General features: G+C 41.9%; 1 protein-coding gene and 1 long non-coding RNA gene across 2 annotated transcripts in view; one reads left to right on the top strand and one right to left on the bottom strand.

Moving 5' to 3' along the window:
- Window positions 1-13,654, bottom strand: part of ARHGAP42 (Rho GTPase activating protein 42) — a 309,205-nt gene extending 295,551 nt beyond the window's left edge. The window contains exon 1 of the mRNA XM_032167223.2: window positions 13,317-13,654. Coding sequence (XP_032023114.1) covers window positions 13,317-13,470 — 154 coding nt within the window. The 5' untranslated portion in view covers window positions 13,471-13,654. The remainder of the gene's footprint in view (window positions 1-13,316) is intronic.
- LOC116476850 (uncharacterized) lies at window positions 13,194-16,976 on the top strand. Its single transcript, XR_004250297.1, has 2 exons — window positions 13,194-13,516; window positions 15,431-16,976. It is a non-coding gene; the product is annotated as an uncharacterized LOC116476850 (long non-coding RNA).
- Window positions 16,977-17,841: the final 865 nt, after the last annotated feature.

Raw genomic sequence — 17,841 nt, 5'->3', positions numbered from 1 at the left:
GCTAATTTTTTTGTGTGTTTTTAGTAAAGACGGGGTTTCACCATGTTAGCCAGGATGGTCTCCATCTCCTGACCTCGTGATCCGCCCGCCTTGGCCTCTCAAAGTGCTGGGATTACAGGCGTGAGCCATCGCGCCCGGCCTCAACTTTCTAATCTTATGATTTAAGAGATACATTTTTGTAAGGCTATAGCTGCCATAGACAGCAATTCCTCTGATGGATCTCAGCAAAGTACATTGAAAACCTTCTGGAAAGGATTCACCATTCTAAATATCATTGAGAACATCGGTAATTCATGACAGGAGGTCAAAATATCATTAATAGGAATCTGGAAACAGTTGATTTTTAACCCTTATGTATGACTTGAAGGGGTTCAAGACTTCAGTGGAGGAAGTAAGTGCAGATGTGATGGCAATAGCAAGAGAAGTGGCATTAGCAGTAGAGCCTAAATATGTGACTGAATTGCTGCACTCTCATGATCAATCTTGAACAAATGAAGAGTTGCTTCTTACAGATGAGCAAAGAAACTGGATTCTCCATGTGGAATTGACTCCTGGTGAAGATGCAGTGAACATTGCTAAAATGACAGCAAAGGATTTAGAATATTACATAAACTTACTTAATAAAAAGCAGCATCAGGGTTTGAGAGGATTGATTGCAATTTTGAAAGAAGTTCTACTATGGGTGAATGCTATCAAACAGCATTTCATGATATAGAGAACTCTTTTGTGCAAGAAGAGTCAATCTATGGGACAAAACCCGCTATTGTCTTATTTTAAGAAATTGTCACAAGAACTCCAGCCTTCACCACCCACCACCCTGATCAGTCAGTAGCCGTGAACATCAAGGAAACACCCTTCACCAACAAAAAAGATTATAACTTGCTGATGGCTCAGATGATTGTTAGCATTTTTCAGCAATAAAGTGTCTTGTAATTAAGGTCTGCACATTTTTTAGACACAATGCTATTGCACATTTAATAGACTATGTATAGTGTAAACATAAGCTTCACATGCACTGGGAAACCAAAAAATTTACATGACTCACTGTATTGTGATATTCACTTTATTGCGGTGGTCTGCAACCAAACCTGCAATATCTCTGACATCTCCTGTATAATAAACAGAGACACATAGGGAGAATGACATGTGACAGCAGAGGCAGAGACTGGAGTGATACATCTACAAGCCAAGAATACCCTGGATGGCTGGCAACCACCAGAAGCTAGAAAGGGCAAGGAAGGGTCCTCCCACAGAGACCTCAGACAGAGCGTGGCACTGCCGGCACTTTTATTTCAAATTTCTAACCTCAAGAATTATAAGAGAATCACCAAGCGCGGTGGCTCACGCCTGTAATCCCCGCACTTTGGGAGTCTGAGGCGGGTGGATCACCTCAGGTCAGGAGTTAGAGACCAGCCTGGCCAACACGGTGAAACCCCATATGTACTAAAAATACAAAAATTTGCTGGGCATAGTAGCGCACCTCTGTAATCCCAGCTGCTTGGGAGGCTGAGGCAGGAGAATCGCTTGAACCCAGGAGGCAGAGGTTGCAGTGAGCCGAGATTGCGCCATTGCCCTCTAGCCTGGGTGACAAGAGTGAAACTCCATCTCAAAAAAAAAAAAAAAATATATATATATATATATATATATATATATATGAGAATAAATTTCTGTTGTTTTAAGCTAAGAAAAAAATCATTAATCTCTCTATATATAAACTAAATATATTAATGCAGACAGATAAAATCAAATTTAAGAAATTGTAGGGCTAACAAACTGGATGGGGTGAAAAATGGGAAGAGTTAGAAGGATTCAGTGTTTCCTGATAAGGTTACCAGATGCATGAGGTTATAACTGAACAACAAGGAATACAAAGAGAACAAGCTGGGGGAAAGGAAAAACTTATTTTTTGACAGATTGAGTCTGATGTTGCCTAAAGCACATCAGCATCAGGGTAGTTATATCTCCTAGGCTGGTAAAAATCAGGCCCAAAGTTTAGGAAAATGAGGTCAGGGCTGAAACCCTGGGAGCTGATGTTATCATACAAGGAAAGCAAACAGTGAAAGGGCTGAGAAGGTACCACCAACATTTAAGAGAAAGAAACAAGAAATAAAATGAAAATGGAAGAGGAGCTCTGCAACATCACACACTGAGAAACAGGTACAGTGATGGAGCTGGAACTAGAAAAATGTAATAGCCTTAGCAAAAGTCACCCCTAAGGAAAACCAGAATTGCTTTTAAAAACTCCCTCTGAGATCATATGTCAACATCATTATTTCATGGTACACAGCTTTCCCAAATCTGCAAACAGTGTGCCTCTAAAAAAGTCACCTCGATTATCTCTAAAGTTGACAATTTTTAAAGAGAACATTCTTCCTTAAGTTTTCCATAACCAACTATAAAAAATGAAAATTAAAAAAATTTTTTTTAAATGACCTTTTTCTTTTTTTTAAACGGAGTTTCACTCTTGAGTACATTGTCTAGAGTACAATGGCACGATCTGGGCTCATCGCAGCTTCCGCCTCCCAGGTTCAAGTGATTCTCCTGCCTCAGTCTTCCCTTCCCGAGTAGCTGGAATTACAAGCATGCGCCACCATGCCCAGCTAATTTTGTATTTTTAGTAGAAACGGGGTTTCTCCAGGTTGGAAAATGACTTTTTTAAGACAGGGTCTCACTTAGTGGCCCAGGCTGGAGTACAGTGGTGTGATCATGGCTCACTGCAGCGCTGACCTCCCGGGCTCAAGTGATCCTCTTGCCTCAGCCTTCCAAGCAGCTGGGACTACAGGTGCACACCACCACACCCAGCTAATTTTCTTTTTTTCTATAGGCACAGGTCTCACTGTGTTGCCCAGACCAGTCTTTAACTCCTGGCCTCAAATGATGCTCCCACCTCAGCCGCCCAAAGTGATGGGATTACAACCAACTTTTAAAACAGTTGGAAGGCTGAGTGTGGTGGCTCATGCCTGTAATCTCAACACTTTGGGAGGCTGAGGTGGGAGGATGGCTTGAGGCTAGAAGTTGGAGACAAGCCAAGACAGCACAGCAAGCTCCTATCTCTACAAATAATTAATTTTTAATTAAAAAATGTTTTAAAATAAATAATAAAACAGTTGGAAGGCTAGTCTCAGAGTCGCTTGATTCTCTAGTATTACAGAGTAACTTTTTCATAGAAGGAAGAGAAAGTCTAATACACGTTCCAAAACCATAATATGTAAATTGTTGTCACAACTGACTTTAATTTGCTTCCCCTTGCTCTCCACTCCCACATTTTGGCCCCTATCTTTCATTCAGACATTTTAAGGAATAAGGAAATTAAATAAATGAAGAAGAGAAAATTCTCACAACAGCGAACTAAAACCAATTTACATAGCTCTCATTTGGAAAGGGATAATCCACTACACAGAATACTTATTTCTATCAGTGCCTTATCACTCCAGTCCACACACAGACACAGACCAGTTTTCCAAATTAAATCATCGCTTTTCCTGTATACAAAAGAGAAAAACTGAACCTGGGTCTTTCATTTGGATAAGCTCCACTATATATTTACACACGAGGGAACACTATTTGGCACGTCTTTCATAGAGCAGCAAGCAATATGGCTTTTTAGATTTGCATGAGGAAATATCATAGAAATTCCACTACTGATTGGCCGGGCGCGGTGGCTCACGCCTGTAATCCCAGCACTTTGGGAGGCCGAGGCGGGCGGATCACGAGGTCAGGAGATCGAGACCATCCTGGCTAACACGGTGAAACCCCGTCTCTACTAAAAACACAAAAAGTCAGCCGGGCGTGGTGCTGGGTGCCTGTAGTCCCAGCTACTGTGGAGGCTGAGGCAGGAGAATGGCGTGAACCTGGGAGGCGGAGCTTGCAGTGAGCCGAGATCGCGCCACTGCGCTCCAGCCTGGGCGACAGAGCGAGACTTCGTCTCAAAAGAAAAAAAAAAAGAAATTCCACCACCGATGACCGTGCCTAACTTCCAAATAAAGGGATGTCATTCCGTTTCTACCTACTTTTTTCCACAGTAAAGCCAAGATTCAGGGATAGTACGATTATTAATCTAGCAAGTTTATATACAGGCAGCAGTTTTCCAATTTTTTTTTACATATTACCTGACACTGACAACCCTCCTAGGGATGGTTCCCCATTCTTAACAAAATAGAAGACACTCTCCAGTATACCCAGAGATGATCACCAAATCAGATAAACCAACATTTTAGAATGTCATATTTGGCATTTTAAAAATACCTTTAAAAATTAAGACTTTTTGAGGTAAATGCAGTGGCGTGTTCCTATAGTTCCAGCTCCACAGGAGGCTGAGGTGGGAGAACTGACTGAGGCCAGGAATTTGAGGTGGTAGTGCACTATGATCTTGCCTCTGAATAGCCACTGCACTCCAGCCTGGGAAACACAGCAAGACCCTGTCTCTAAAAATAAAATTAAATTAAAAATTAGGGGGCCGGGCACAGTGGCTCACGCCTGTAATCCCAGCACTTTGGGAGGCTGAGGTGGGCAGATCATATGAGGTCAGGAGTTCGAGACTAGCTTGACCAACATGGTGAAACCCCGTCTCTACTAAAAAGACAAAAAATTAGCTGGGCGTGGTGGTGCACACCTATAATCCCAGCTACTCAGGAGGCTAAGACAGGAGGATCGCTTGAATCCGGGAGGTGGAGGTTGCAGTTAGCCAAGATCACGCCATTGCACTCCAGCCTGGGCAGCAAGAGTGAAACTCTGCTTCAAAAAAAATAAATAAATAAAATAAAAAATAAAAAAATAGACATTTTACCATAGAATCTAAAAATTGGAACTGAAAATCTGTCATAATTGATTTTACATAAAATAATCTACAAAGTGTTACCAGTTTTTTTGTTTGTTTTTTGACATAGGGTCTTGCTCTGTTGTCCAGGCTGAAGTGGAGTGGCACGATCATGGTTCACTGCATCCTCAACCTCCCCATCTTCAATCGATCTTCCCACCTCAGCCTCCCAAGGAGCTGGGACTACAGGCACGCATCACTACACCAGCTAATTTTTTGTATACTTTGTAGAGATGAGGTTTCGTCATGTTGCCCAGGCTGGTCTCCAACTCAAACTCAAACAATCCATCTGCCTCAGCCTCCCAAAGCACTGGGATTACAGCTGTGAGCCATCACGCCCAGCCACTATTAGTCTTATCCTAGCTTTTCCCCACTATATTCCACGTAAAAATTAAATTAGAGGAATTATTCTCAAAATCCTAGAAAATTCAGGCTTATTTTTCCTCTTTTATGTGTTCCCATGTCTGCAAAAAGGAAAAAGGTGGGACAACTGACAGATTATTAGCTACTATAAGGTACCTTACTATTATTCCACAATTCACATTCCTTACACACAGTGTTCTATTTGTGTTCCACAAAAAACACTTTCTTTAGTATTATAACTGGATTCTCGATAAAAGAATCAGAATACTGCAGATATAAAGAATGGTGTATTCTGATTAACCAAATACTCTGATTAAATGAATCCTAGAGGCCAGGTGCAGCGGCTCAAGCCTGTAATCACAGCACTTTGGGAGGCCGAGGAGGGTGGATTGCCTGAGGTCAGGAGTTTGAGACCAGCCTGACCAACATGGTGAAACCCCATCTCTACTAAAAATACAAAAAAGTAGCTGGGCGTGATGATGGCCGCCTATAATCCCAGCTCCTTGGGAGGCTGAGGCAGGAGAATAGCTTGAACCCGGGAGGTGGAGGTTGCAGTGAGCTGAGATCGTGCGATTGCATTCCAACCTGGGCATCAAGAGCGAATGAATCCTAGAGAGAGGAACCTACCTTACCAGAAATATCCAGGCTGATGTTTAAATTCACCTAGCCAAAGACAAAATAATTAAAATAATTACATTTCCATTGACTGTCCTGTTATCATCCTGCCTCTTTTCCTTTGTTTCAAGGGCCATTAAGGTGAACAAATGCTATGTAAGTTGCTACGCTTATACAAAAACCAGCCATTATAACTCAGAAAATGGCAGCTGTAAAAGATGGAGCACAGGTCCTGTGCCTTCCTGATCCAGGTGCTCAGCAAGTGTTTCTATTATTTTCTACTTCTTTTTGAGACAGTCTCACTCTGTCAACAAGGCTGGAGTGCAATGGCGCTATCTCAGCTCACTGCAACCTCTGCCTCCTGGGTTCAAGCTATTCTCCTGCCTCAGCCTCCTGAGTAGCTGTGATTACAAGCATGCACCACCATGCCCGGCTAACTTTTTTGTATTTTTAGTAGAGACGGAGTTTCACCATGTTGGCCAGCCTGGTCTCGAATTCCTGACTTCAAGTGATCCACCCAACTCAGCCTCCCAAAGTGCTGGGATTACAGCCGTGAGCCACCGCGCCTGGCCTCAGCATGTGATTTTAATTTTCAGGATGCAAGTCAGCAAGAAGCAGCCCGTGGTTAATGAGGCCTGAACCACTGGAGATATACTATAAGGATTATCAGATGCTGGGCAGAGGTTCAACAGGCTAGAGGAAAAGGAAGACTGGCAGAGCTGCAAGGTGAAATTGGTGGGTGGCAGGTGGAGCTGCAGGGAGGCTGGCACCTGCCTAGAAGGCTGAAATGAGCAGAAATTACCATTCATACCGCAGGGATGGCTGGGCCAGAAAAGGTGGCAATCACAGCTCTGGCAAGAAGTCAATATTCATGAAAGTGACTTTAGACTAAATAACCCCCCTTCCTTCAACCTTTCTTATCTATCTAAAACAAACATTTCAGTGTTGCGTATCATTTACTCAATGCAGATTAATATCCTAATTTTAAAATATTAGGATATTATTTGTTTATGAATCTAGAGAAAAGATTTGCCACTCTCCATATATACATTAATAAAAACTGCACTTGACACCAAAGCAATCCTGGCCAGGTGCTATGGATCACACCTGTAATCCCAGCTCTCTGGGAAGCTGAGGTGGGGAGATCACTTGAGGTCAGGAGTTTGAGACCAGCCTGGCCAACATGGTGAAACCCTATCTCTACTAAAAATACAAAAAATTAGCCAGGAGTGGTGGCGCACGCCTGTAATCCCAGTTACTTGGGAGGCTGAGACAGAAGAACTGCTTGAACTGGGGAGGCAGAGGTTGCAGCAAGCCAAGATCATGCCACTGCACTCCAGCCTGGCAACAGAGCGAGACTCCGTCAAAAAAAAAAAAAAGAAAAGAAAGCAACCCTAATGTAAGCTTTATCATTTTCACCTTACATAATCTGAATAATTCTTAAACACCATCATTAACACAATCAGCATTGTACTCTAAGAAATGTTAATAAATGAATGGACACTTGCTAAATCAGCTCTTCAACGACTTAGAGTGTAGTGGTTACTTGAGTTTCCTGCACTCTGAAAGTACCTTGATCATAACTGTAACAGGCAGTGCAAAAGGTAGTTACTGCTAAGCTAGTCTCCACGAGACAGGAACGGTTTTTTGTTCCGACAGCGACCCGTTCTCTGACCTAACCCAGGAGAGGCCTTTAATTACAACGGGCTGAAAAAAGAAATCTAGGAGAAATAAAGATACTGTCAAAGGGCACCTATTAAGCTCATGGAGATCATGAGAAGAGAGGTAGATGGAAGTAAATAGCCAGCCCAATTTAATTTCACTCTAATGAGTGCCAAGGCTCACATTTAAATTAACACAAGTATAACTGCTTTTACTTGCAACAGGTCTCTGGAAACAGAACCTTAAAGCACCACATTCCTAATCTACTAGTTCCCAAAATTAATTACAGCTCATCTGAAAGATGCAATTACGTCTGCTCATTTAACTTAAATTCTAATGATTATAAGAAGTAAATGAATGGTTGAAGTAATTACACCTCCACACGTCTGATTAGGCTGCCCAACTACACAAGCAAACAACCTTAGTGGAATAAGGAACTCTTGCAGAACAAACAGGAATCTACGATGAGTTCCACTTTAAAAAAAAAAAAAAAAACCTACATGCAAATTTATATAACCAAAAATATCCTAAAACAATGGCAGTTCTTACAAGAAGCCAAAGGATGACCAATAGGGCAGTAACTATGAGAAGTCTCAAATTTTGTAAACTTGCCTTTTTCCCCCTTTTAATTCTTTCCTTGTGCCACCAAAAATTCTAGTAGCTAAGTGGGCCCTGAACGCACACACAAAATCAAAGCTGGCTTAAAAAGTAAAACACTGAGTGAAAAAAGGCTAAGCTGCATTAGTGAAACACAGAAAATGAAAGGCAGAGGTACCTCATCTTGTCTAAGGCGTTTCCACCTGCTATTTGCACTTAGGGTTTTCCCTTACTATAAATACCCACTTAATTCTCAAATAAAAAATGTATCATAGCAATGTATCCCAAACTGAGGTCTGTGGACACTCAGGGTAGACACCTTTAAGAAACTGTGCTCTCCTCTGGCTGATGCCTTAATTGACTGCATTGTCCACATCATCAACATAATCGGTGCCATCTTCATTTGGGTCATGGATCACTAGTGCCAGGAACAACTGCTACCACAACAAAGGCAATATGACCGAGTAATAAACAAATAAAGCTTCTGATGGAAGGAAGGCCTTCATCAGGGCAAGAAGATTCTCAAGAACTGCAGGTTGCAACTGGAAAAAGTGTGAGAAAATGAATCATCAACAACGCACTAGATATTATCAGCAATCTCTGAGAAGAAAATTAGCTTCAGCACAATAACATCATCCATTAGATTAACTAAATGTTGCTGACAAGTTTTGTATTGGTTTCACAATATTGTTTTTATTTACTTTGTAAACTGATTTGCTTTCAAGATTGCATGAATGTTATAAGCATAGAATTATAGTTCCATGCTTGTGTATATTTACTTATCACAATAATTAAATGTATACAAGAGTCCATTATCTTTTTTTTTTCCTTGGATCAATACTAAACATACAAGTTTAGAAACATTTTCCAAAAAGCAAACCAAACAGCAGGCCAGTCTCAGCTTAAGGGAACTAGAAGAAGAATGAAATAAGGAAGAAAGGACAGCCAAGATGCTGCAGGCTAGGGTGGTGAAGGAATGCTGATAATGCTCTCCCCACTCAATCAATTCGACTCAATGAGTATAACTCTTGCTATTTATTTCTTTTTTATTTTTTATTGACAAATAAAAGTTGTATGTATTTATGGTGCACAATATAATGTTTTGATAGACATAACATGATGTTATATATATTTGATACATTGTGGAATGGCTAAATCATGCTAATATGATCATTACCCCATAAACTTATCACTTTTGTGTGTATGGTTAGAACACTTAAAATCTTGTGGCACTGGATATGGTGGCTCACGCCTGTAATCTCAGCACTTTGGGAGGTGGAGGCAGGCAGATCGCTTGAACCCAGGAGTTTGATGAGACCAGCCTGGACAACATGGTGAAAACCTCGACTCTACAAAAAATATCAAAAATTAGCCTGGCCTGGTGATGCATTCCTATGGTCCCAGCTACCATAGGAATAGGGAGGCTGAGGTGGGAGGGTCACCTGAGCCTGGGAGGTAGAGGCTACAGTGAGCCGTGTTTGCATCACTGCACTCCAGCCTGGGTGACAGGGTGACCCTGTCTCAAAAAAATAAATAAATAAAAATCTCCTTGCTTATCAAGTTTCCATTGTTTATTTCTGTCTATTCTCTTTTTGTCTGTTTTGGGGTCTGCATATTATTACAAGGAGAAAGCTCATTTTACTTAAAGATGACTCTTTGAATTCAAAAGTATAAAGACAAGAAAAAGTAAAGGGTAAATTATATAAAAAATCAATTTTGAAATGTTTCTTTGAATATAATTCCTGAAGGGAAAAAAAAATTAATAAGCAAAAGTAACCTACTTTTTCACAGCTCAAATTTTAAGACTGACACCTGTTAAAAGGATACAGTTCAAATAATTATATTTGATGAAAAGGGTAGAGATGTTCAGTCATATACCATTAACTAAAACTATTCACCAGTAAGAATATTTTCAAACATCACTCACAAAATATCTATGTGGCATATAACAAAATGAGCAAACAATCCTAATGGTAAGATTTGTATAGATTTTCCTCACTTCACAGCAAAGTTAGGACTAAGAGAGGTTAACTTACTTGCCAACTATCACACTGTACTTGATAACACCAAAATTCAAATCCAAGTCTAGGTCAATACATTAACTATTATCCTTTTTCTCCAAGTGGACATGAATCTGAAACGTAATAATGGATGTTGGCCGGGTGCGGTGGCTCACTCCTGTAATCCCAGCATTTTGGGAGGCTGAGGCGGGCGGATCACGAGGTGAGGAGATCGAGATCATCCTGGCTAACACGGTGAAACCCCGTCTCTACTAAAAAAAAATACAAAAAATTAGCCGGGCGTGGTGGCGGGCGCCTGTAGACCCAGCTACTCGGGAAGCTGAGGCAGGAGAATGGTGTGAACCCGGGAGGCGGAGCTTGCAGTAAGCCGAGATCGCGCCACTGCACTCCAGCCTGGGCGAAAGAGCGAGACTCCGTCTCAAAAAATAAATAAATAAATAAAATAAAAATAATGGATGTTTAAACACGTGTTAAGTATGTTATATGTATTATTTAAAATTGAAATTATCTAGTTCAATTGAAAGGAGCCTTCCACTTCAATTTAAAGGAGCCTTCCAAATAGTCCACTGAAGAAATTACAACTTGAACCACAGAGCAAGGAGCATGTGTGACTCTTATTGGAATAGTCAGGCATGTATTACCTAAGAGAGTGCAAGCCAAAACTCTCACGGGAAAAGTTAACAACAGGGATAAAAATAACATAATATGCTTAGAAATACATTGATGATTGTCTGCTTAATAAGGTTACATTAAGAATGCATTAATTATTAATAAAAATAACAGTGCAGTGCTAAAAAAAACTGAAATGGATAATGGATACATATCTATTGAAATAGTCTGTATAAAGTTAGGGAAGGTGAAGTTCTCCCCAGGCAGGAAAGAAAAACAGAAAGGACAGACTGGGGGAAGATGGGCTCCCTTAGTGGAGTGGGCAGACTAATGCTACGGGGATGCTCCCGCAGTGGAATGGGCAACCCCATGGTACAGGCACTGCCAGCTCTGCCAGGAGACATGTCTGGGCTAGTGGTCAGGGCAGGGGCAGCCAGTGATAGAACCAAGCAGGCCTCAAATCCTTTTTGACACACTCCTCCTATCCAAGCAGCTGCAGCCCAGCCTCTGAGCATCCTCCTCAAGGGACAAAAGGTGGCTTGGTATGAAAAAAATCAGTGCTACAGTGTGACTTCAAGGGTTCCTTTGCTCCAAAATCCCTCCCATTTGGCAGCTGCTGTTAGGAATCCTTTCACCAAGGAATAAAATCTTTTCCTTCTCACAATGAAAGAAGTAATAATCAAACGTTAGTTAAAGTAATACACTCTCACCACAGACTTAAGAATCCTAGAACGACAGCAGGTTGTATATTTAAGTGCATAGGCCAAATTAATGATGCAGGGCCTATATCTTCAAAGAGCCTACACTCCCAAGATTTCTTCACTTATGAATGGAAGAACAAACCTATAATGATGGGAATCATCTGACTTTTACAAAGCTAGATTCAGCCATCATAATAAAGTATGTAACGTCACTCGTAATATAATGTACATGTCAGAGCATTTATCACAGGTATGTAAGTATTTTCAACTTCTGAAACACTAAAGTTTATCTCAAGCAGAGCGGGGAGAAAAATGTAGAATATCTGGCACCTCCAACAAGAACTGGTTTGGCATTTGGCACTCTGAGACGCAGCTCTTTTTGAAGAGGCATCATGCTCTCTTAGATGCAAAGAGGTTAGTCCCGCGAGATTTTAACCAGGATTTGCAAGCCAGAGGAAGGACAGTTCACATTAGTGTTTATGTAGGGTGGCAAGAATTGCAGACAAACTATATTTTTCACAAATCACAGTAAATACCATTATTAGTAGTAGCCTCAAATTCAGAAATTAAGTGAATATGGGCATAAAATACATTATCTTTACCTTGGTTAAGTAACACAAGTGGTTAAGTAAATGTTTAAACATTTGGGATGGTTAAAATAAAAGATATTTTGGAGCACATTAATTTCAAGACATCTTGCTAAGCTCTCTCCTTATGTGAATACATGTTTCAAAATATAGATCCGATGCTAGTATTGTCTCAGTTTTAGGCGCATACATCCCTATCATGTTGTTATACAAAGATGATGCCCCCATATATGTCCTGGGGATTACTAGATCACCCAAAGGTCTCTCTACCTTTTGAAAGTATCTCATTCACCCAGCTTTAAGTGACCAGAGATTCCAGGGCCTCATTTCAGTAGCTAAAACATCCAGAAGCCTCTATTAAGATGCAAATACTTTTCACAGGCTCCTTTCAAGATGGAAAATAAATAAATAAATAAATAAATAAATAAATAAATAAATAAATAAAAATAAATTTTTTAAAAGATGCAAATACCTCCTGGGAAAGGTAACAAGCCATATTATGTAATTGTGCTCAATTCTCTGTAGGAGAAACTCTTCAGTTTCAGATACTCTTAGGTCTTAGTAACTGAAAGCAAAGATCCGGAGGATAAAAGGAGGAAGGAAAATTTGATCAGGAGGTGTATGGGAAAGGAGGTGGAAGAAGCCCTATATTATAGACTGTAACAGTCTTTATATTCTATAGATCATCAAAAGTTCTGATTGGGCTTTAACTCCTGAACTTTCATCCCAATGACACACCCAACACCCACACAATGCAAACCAAAACCAGGACGCACAGAAAACTTGCAGAGTTAAAATGCACTGGTGCCATGCTGTCTTCGATTATCTTACAAAATGGCAAAACTGTAAATGTATACTTTTTAAAAAGCCAACTCAGTGACCGTGTCCAATGAAGAGCCACTGACGTATGGGAGACATTAATAATTTTCTTTGAATATCACTAAACTAGCTTAATTTTATCCTTAAGACAAACTCTTGATTCCCCCCTTAAGGGCTTTTTTAGTTCAAACTATTAATAGATACAATAAATTTTTAAAAAGAAATTTAAAGTCCCCAACATCTTCCTAGGAGCATTACACAACAAGATGACTTTGAACGACTTTCCTCAGGATATATTCCAGTGCCCTGTAGAGAACTTTCTCCATCCCTGTAGACGTGTAAGTAAATAAGTAAAGAACACCTCAAGAACAAACTTTTTTGGCCACCAGCAGGGGAGCTCTTCAGCTTTTGTCCCCAAATCCATTCAAACAAAAGAAGCTCCGACTCCTCCAATCCACCCTTCGGACCCGCACCCCGCGGGGACTCTCCAGATCCGGGTGTCCACTCCCCCGCCAGCCCTACTTACTCCTCAACGCCCCAATGAGCAGAGAGCCGTCCTTAATGAGCTCCTTGATGAACTTGTTGGTTCGCTCCAGCTCAATCTCGTGACACTGCAAGCGCTCCCTGAAATCTGGGCTGTCCAAGTAGGAATCGCTGAACTCCAGAGTGGGCAGCCCCATGGCACAGGCGCTGCCAGCGGCGGCCGCGGACACGTCCGGGCCGGCGGTCAGGGCGGGGGCAGCCGGCGGCCGCGGCGGGCTCTGGGGTCGCGCGATCGCGGGGAAGGCGCCGGGACGCGAGAGGACTGATTGCGCGGAGGAAACGGGCCCCGAGCGCCGCGCCGCCTGCGCCGGGCTCAGTCTTCCTCCCCCGAGGCTAGGCGAGCGCAGGCGCGGGCGGCGGGCCGAGGCACGAGTCCGCTCAGGTTGTTGTCATCTGGACGCATCGTCGTTCGGAGCGCAGGGGCGGCGAGGCTCCGGGCCGCGGCCGGAGCAGGAAAGTTTCTCTCACCGCGCGCAGACACTTCCGGCAGTTCCACTCCCCAACTCTCTTGACAGTCGTCGGCGTTGTGAGCCAGAAGCAGCGCACAGCCGCAACTCCGGCCGGGCTGGGGAAACCCTCCCCCTCGGCGGACGCAGGCTCAGAGCGCTTGCAAATCGGACCCCGGCTCCCAGACCCTCCTCCCCGCCGCCGCGCTCCCACCCAGCGCCACCCCGCCCCTTCGCCCCTTTGCCCTCCTGCCCCACCCGTCCGCCCGCACAGGGCTCCAGGGCTCCCCGCGCTACAGCCCCGCGCTTGCGCTCCGGCCTTGGCTGGGGTGTTAACCCTGTCCCCTCTTGGGCCCCCGGTTTCGGCTAGCCCTTGGTGACACTTCGGGGTCCCTCGCTCCACAGAAGGATCTGACTCGCAATATACCTCCCCTAACAGTCGTCCCCTCCACCCACTCCCTACAATTCTCTGGGAGAACAACCAACGTTAAGTTTCCCTAAAGTTTGAGTATGTTGAAGCGTAGATGGAAGACACTACTGTCTAGCGTTCGTTTAGATTTTACTTCACACTTCCCCACCCAAGGCATTTGAATTCCACGTTGAAAAGTTGTCCCATCGCTCTCCCACCCCTCAGTTTCAATGATCCAGCCTGGAGGTGTGTCTTCCCCCTGCCCCCACTCCATACCTGGGAAGGTGGGACGATTTTTCAAGTCATCCTCACTCTACTTACGTGCTCCTACTTCTAGAAGAATACCTATTTGCATCACAATAGTAGTATCTCCTATTGGCACCTGGGTAGAATTGTCCTAGGAGCAGGAAGATTTTCAAATTGTTGAACTGGACTGGAGTTTGAAATAGTTAACTCCTACCCACAGGCTTTATCCTTCCTCCGGTGAAGGTTCACCTAATAAATTTCTGTTCCCTTAAAACCTTGACAGCACAAGAAACGACTGCTTTACATCTCATCCTGACATCATCTATAGGATTTCTGAGAACTCAGATATTGTTCTTAAGGATCTGCTTTTAATTTCTACATTTTCATTGCTTTGTCCATATGAACCATCTGTTTAAAAACTATTCTACAGATCATGAGAAAAATTCCACTAAAGTGCTTTACATTTTTCCCAATTAAGTTTCAGAGCCAGTCAAGATTCTTGGTTTCAATTTTTTAAATGTACACGAACATTAAAAATAACATGTAAATCTAAAACAGATAAGATAATGTAAACAGTGTGGGCCAGGCGCAGTGACTTATGCCTGTAATACCAGCATTCTGGGAGGCTGATGCAGGAGAATCGCTTGAGGTCAGGAGTTGGAGACCATACTGGCCAACACGGTGAAACCCAGTTTCTACTAAAAAATACACAAATTAGCTGGGCCTGGTGGATGACGCCTGTAGTCCCAGCTACTTGGGAGGCTGAGGCGGGAGAGTCACTGGAATCCGGGAGGTGGAGATTGCCGTGAGCCGAGATTACTCCACGGCACTCCAGCCTGAGTGACAGAACTCCATCTCAAAACACCTTCCATCCATATTTACATCTTTGGCCCCATATTGGCAAAATGGCCAGCCACTATTAGAGCCATTTTAACTCCAGGTGTCGAATTTGTTTTTGTTAACTAAATACTCTTCAATTTTTTTTTTCTTTGGCAGGTTTGGGGAAGAGAGAGGCAGTAATTCTGTTTGTCAGTTAATGAAATGATATGACATAAACAGCAGTGGACTGTGTTTCACCAGAGGTGATTTTATATTTACTCATTACTCTGCCTGAAAGACAAAAAACCACCCAGGCCAAACAGTTTCCTTTCAACTTTTGCCATGTTGCTGTTCCTATCAACTGAATCCAGGGCCAAACTGCTGAGATATGAAACGATAAAATATAACATTCTCTTCCTGTTTTTCATTAAATCATCGTACTGTGATTAAGTCTTTAAAAATGCATCATTGGTGTTTCATAAGTTGCATTTAATATGTTGGATGTCAATATTTAGTTTTCTTTAAAAGTCTTACATGCCAGGGCAGATGTATCGTACATTCTACGATATAGGTTATCATTTGCCCATTCATGTATGTAATTATATGTTTTATGTCTACTGTCTACATTACTAAGGTCTGGGTGGGGAAGTGATTTCTATAAAAAGATAGAAGCATTATCCATGACCTCAAGCAGTTCTCAGAAAAAGGAAATGTGGAGAATAAGTACCCATATAGCATAAGGCAGAATATGCTATGTTCCACAGCCTCACACAGATGCTGTACTAATAATACATTGATGCTATTGTTTATCAATATGTTTCCACTCAGGTCTATCATTGCATTTACATGGGATTAGGACTTTTTCTCCTACCCTTCACTCATGAGTCCCTAAAGTTTATCATGTTATAATGGGCTTATTTCTTGTAGGTGTTTTCATAGTTACTCATGCCTTATTCCTGTGATTCATACTTTAATTATACCTGCTAGTCAGGCTTTCTCTTATGCCACATTAACACAGCTACTTGAGAAAAACCAGAAATGCTTTTGCTTTGAGGTGGATTTACTGTCAGTTTTGAACTGTTGTTTCCATGCATTATTCTCTCCATCATAATTAACCGAACCAGATTCTTTCCAAGAGAATAGACTTTCTATACAAAAGATCAGCAATACCTGCAAGCTTGTTTTCATAAACAAATGTAATGGATTGAAATATAGCCTGTCCAGAAATTTCCACTTCATAACACATGACACCGTAAGCTGCGTGGTAAGCTTCGCAAATATTATTGGCTGACAGGCTCTTTGGCACAGAGAAATGTCTCTGTTTGTTTTCCTGATTCTGGAATGGGATATGTGGGCTTTGTTTACTTGCTTTTGAGAGCAAATCGATAGTAGAGGTTAGTAAACTAATATGGCATTTGTAAATCTGCCTAAAACTTTTTCTTGACGTAGATCATGTCTGACACTTAAGCCTGGCACTTCGTATGTACTCAGTAAATGTTATTGTCAAGCTATTATTACTTTTCAATTAATTATGTAGATTTAGACCACCCAGACTCAGATAATCTGAGGTTAAGTTCAAGCCTGGTAACAGATGACTAAACAGAAACCAAGTGTTTCTTCTTGGTTTCCCCTCCTCCCAGCTCCTGGTAACCATTCTACTTTCTATCTCTATGAGTTTGACAATGTAGGTATCTCATATAAATGAAATTATACAATATTTGCACTATGTGTCTGTCTTATTTCACTTAGATGATTCAGTCATCAAAAAGAGAAGCAAAGAAGAAATAAGAATTAGATATACATTTAAAACCTGTATGAGGGGCCAGGCCCGGTGGCTCAGCCTGTAATCTCAGCACTTTAGGAGGCCCAGGTGGGCATTTCACCTGGAGTTCGAGACCAGCCTGGCCAACATGATAAAACCCCATCTCTACTAAAAATAGAAAAATTAGCTGGGTGTGGTGGTGTGCACCTGTAATCCCAGCAGCTACTAGGGAGGCTGAGGCACGAGAATCGTTTGAAGCCAGGAGGCAGAGGTTGCAGTGAGCCAAGATTGTGCCATTGCACTCCAGCCTGGGCAACAGAACAACACTCTGTCATCTTAAACAGATAAAAATTTTAAAAAACCCAAAACAAATAAACAAAAAGAAACAAGCATTTGAACCTACTTAATTTTTGACCTAACAATTTCTAAAATACTCTTCTGCCAGCCGAAAAACGAAGTCCAGATTAAGCCCTTAGATACCAAGATCTTTTTATTCTGCCTTCTTAAAAGTATTATTATTGTCACACACAATGCTCTTAACATCACTATTTCTCATAAAATTAGTTAGTGTATGACACTGCATTTCTGATGGGCAAATGTACACATCATTAGTGACAGTAGCCTATGTGACTTAGTAACATTGTCTTTTCCAGTTAAAAAAAATGCTCTCACAAATTGTACAGCCCCCCTCAAATGCACACAGCTCTCCCTGCTTCCTCTGCATGGTTGTCATGAAGCACAGACAAATGCTAAATGTAGTCCGGGTCGAAAAAGAAACTTCACTTTGTCCGGGGGTAGGAAACGGGAGTCTCTCACAGGAAGAGTA

The sequence above is a fragment of the Hylobates moloch genome, unplaced genomic scaffold (assembly GCF_009828535.3).
Source record: "Hylobates moloch isolate HMO894 unplaced genomic scaffold, HMol_V3 SCAFFOLD_11, whole genome shotgun sequence".
NCBI classification, from domain to species: Eukaryota; Metazoa; Chordata; class Mammalia; order Primates; family Hylobatidae; genus Hylobates; species Hylobates moloch.
This window is presented reverse-complemented; position numbering and strand designations above follow the sequence as displayed.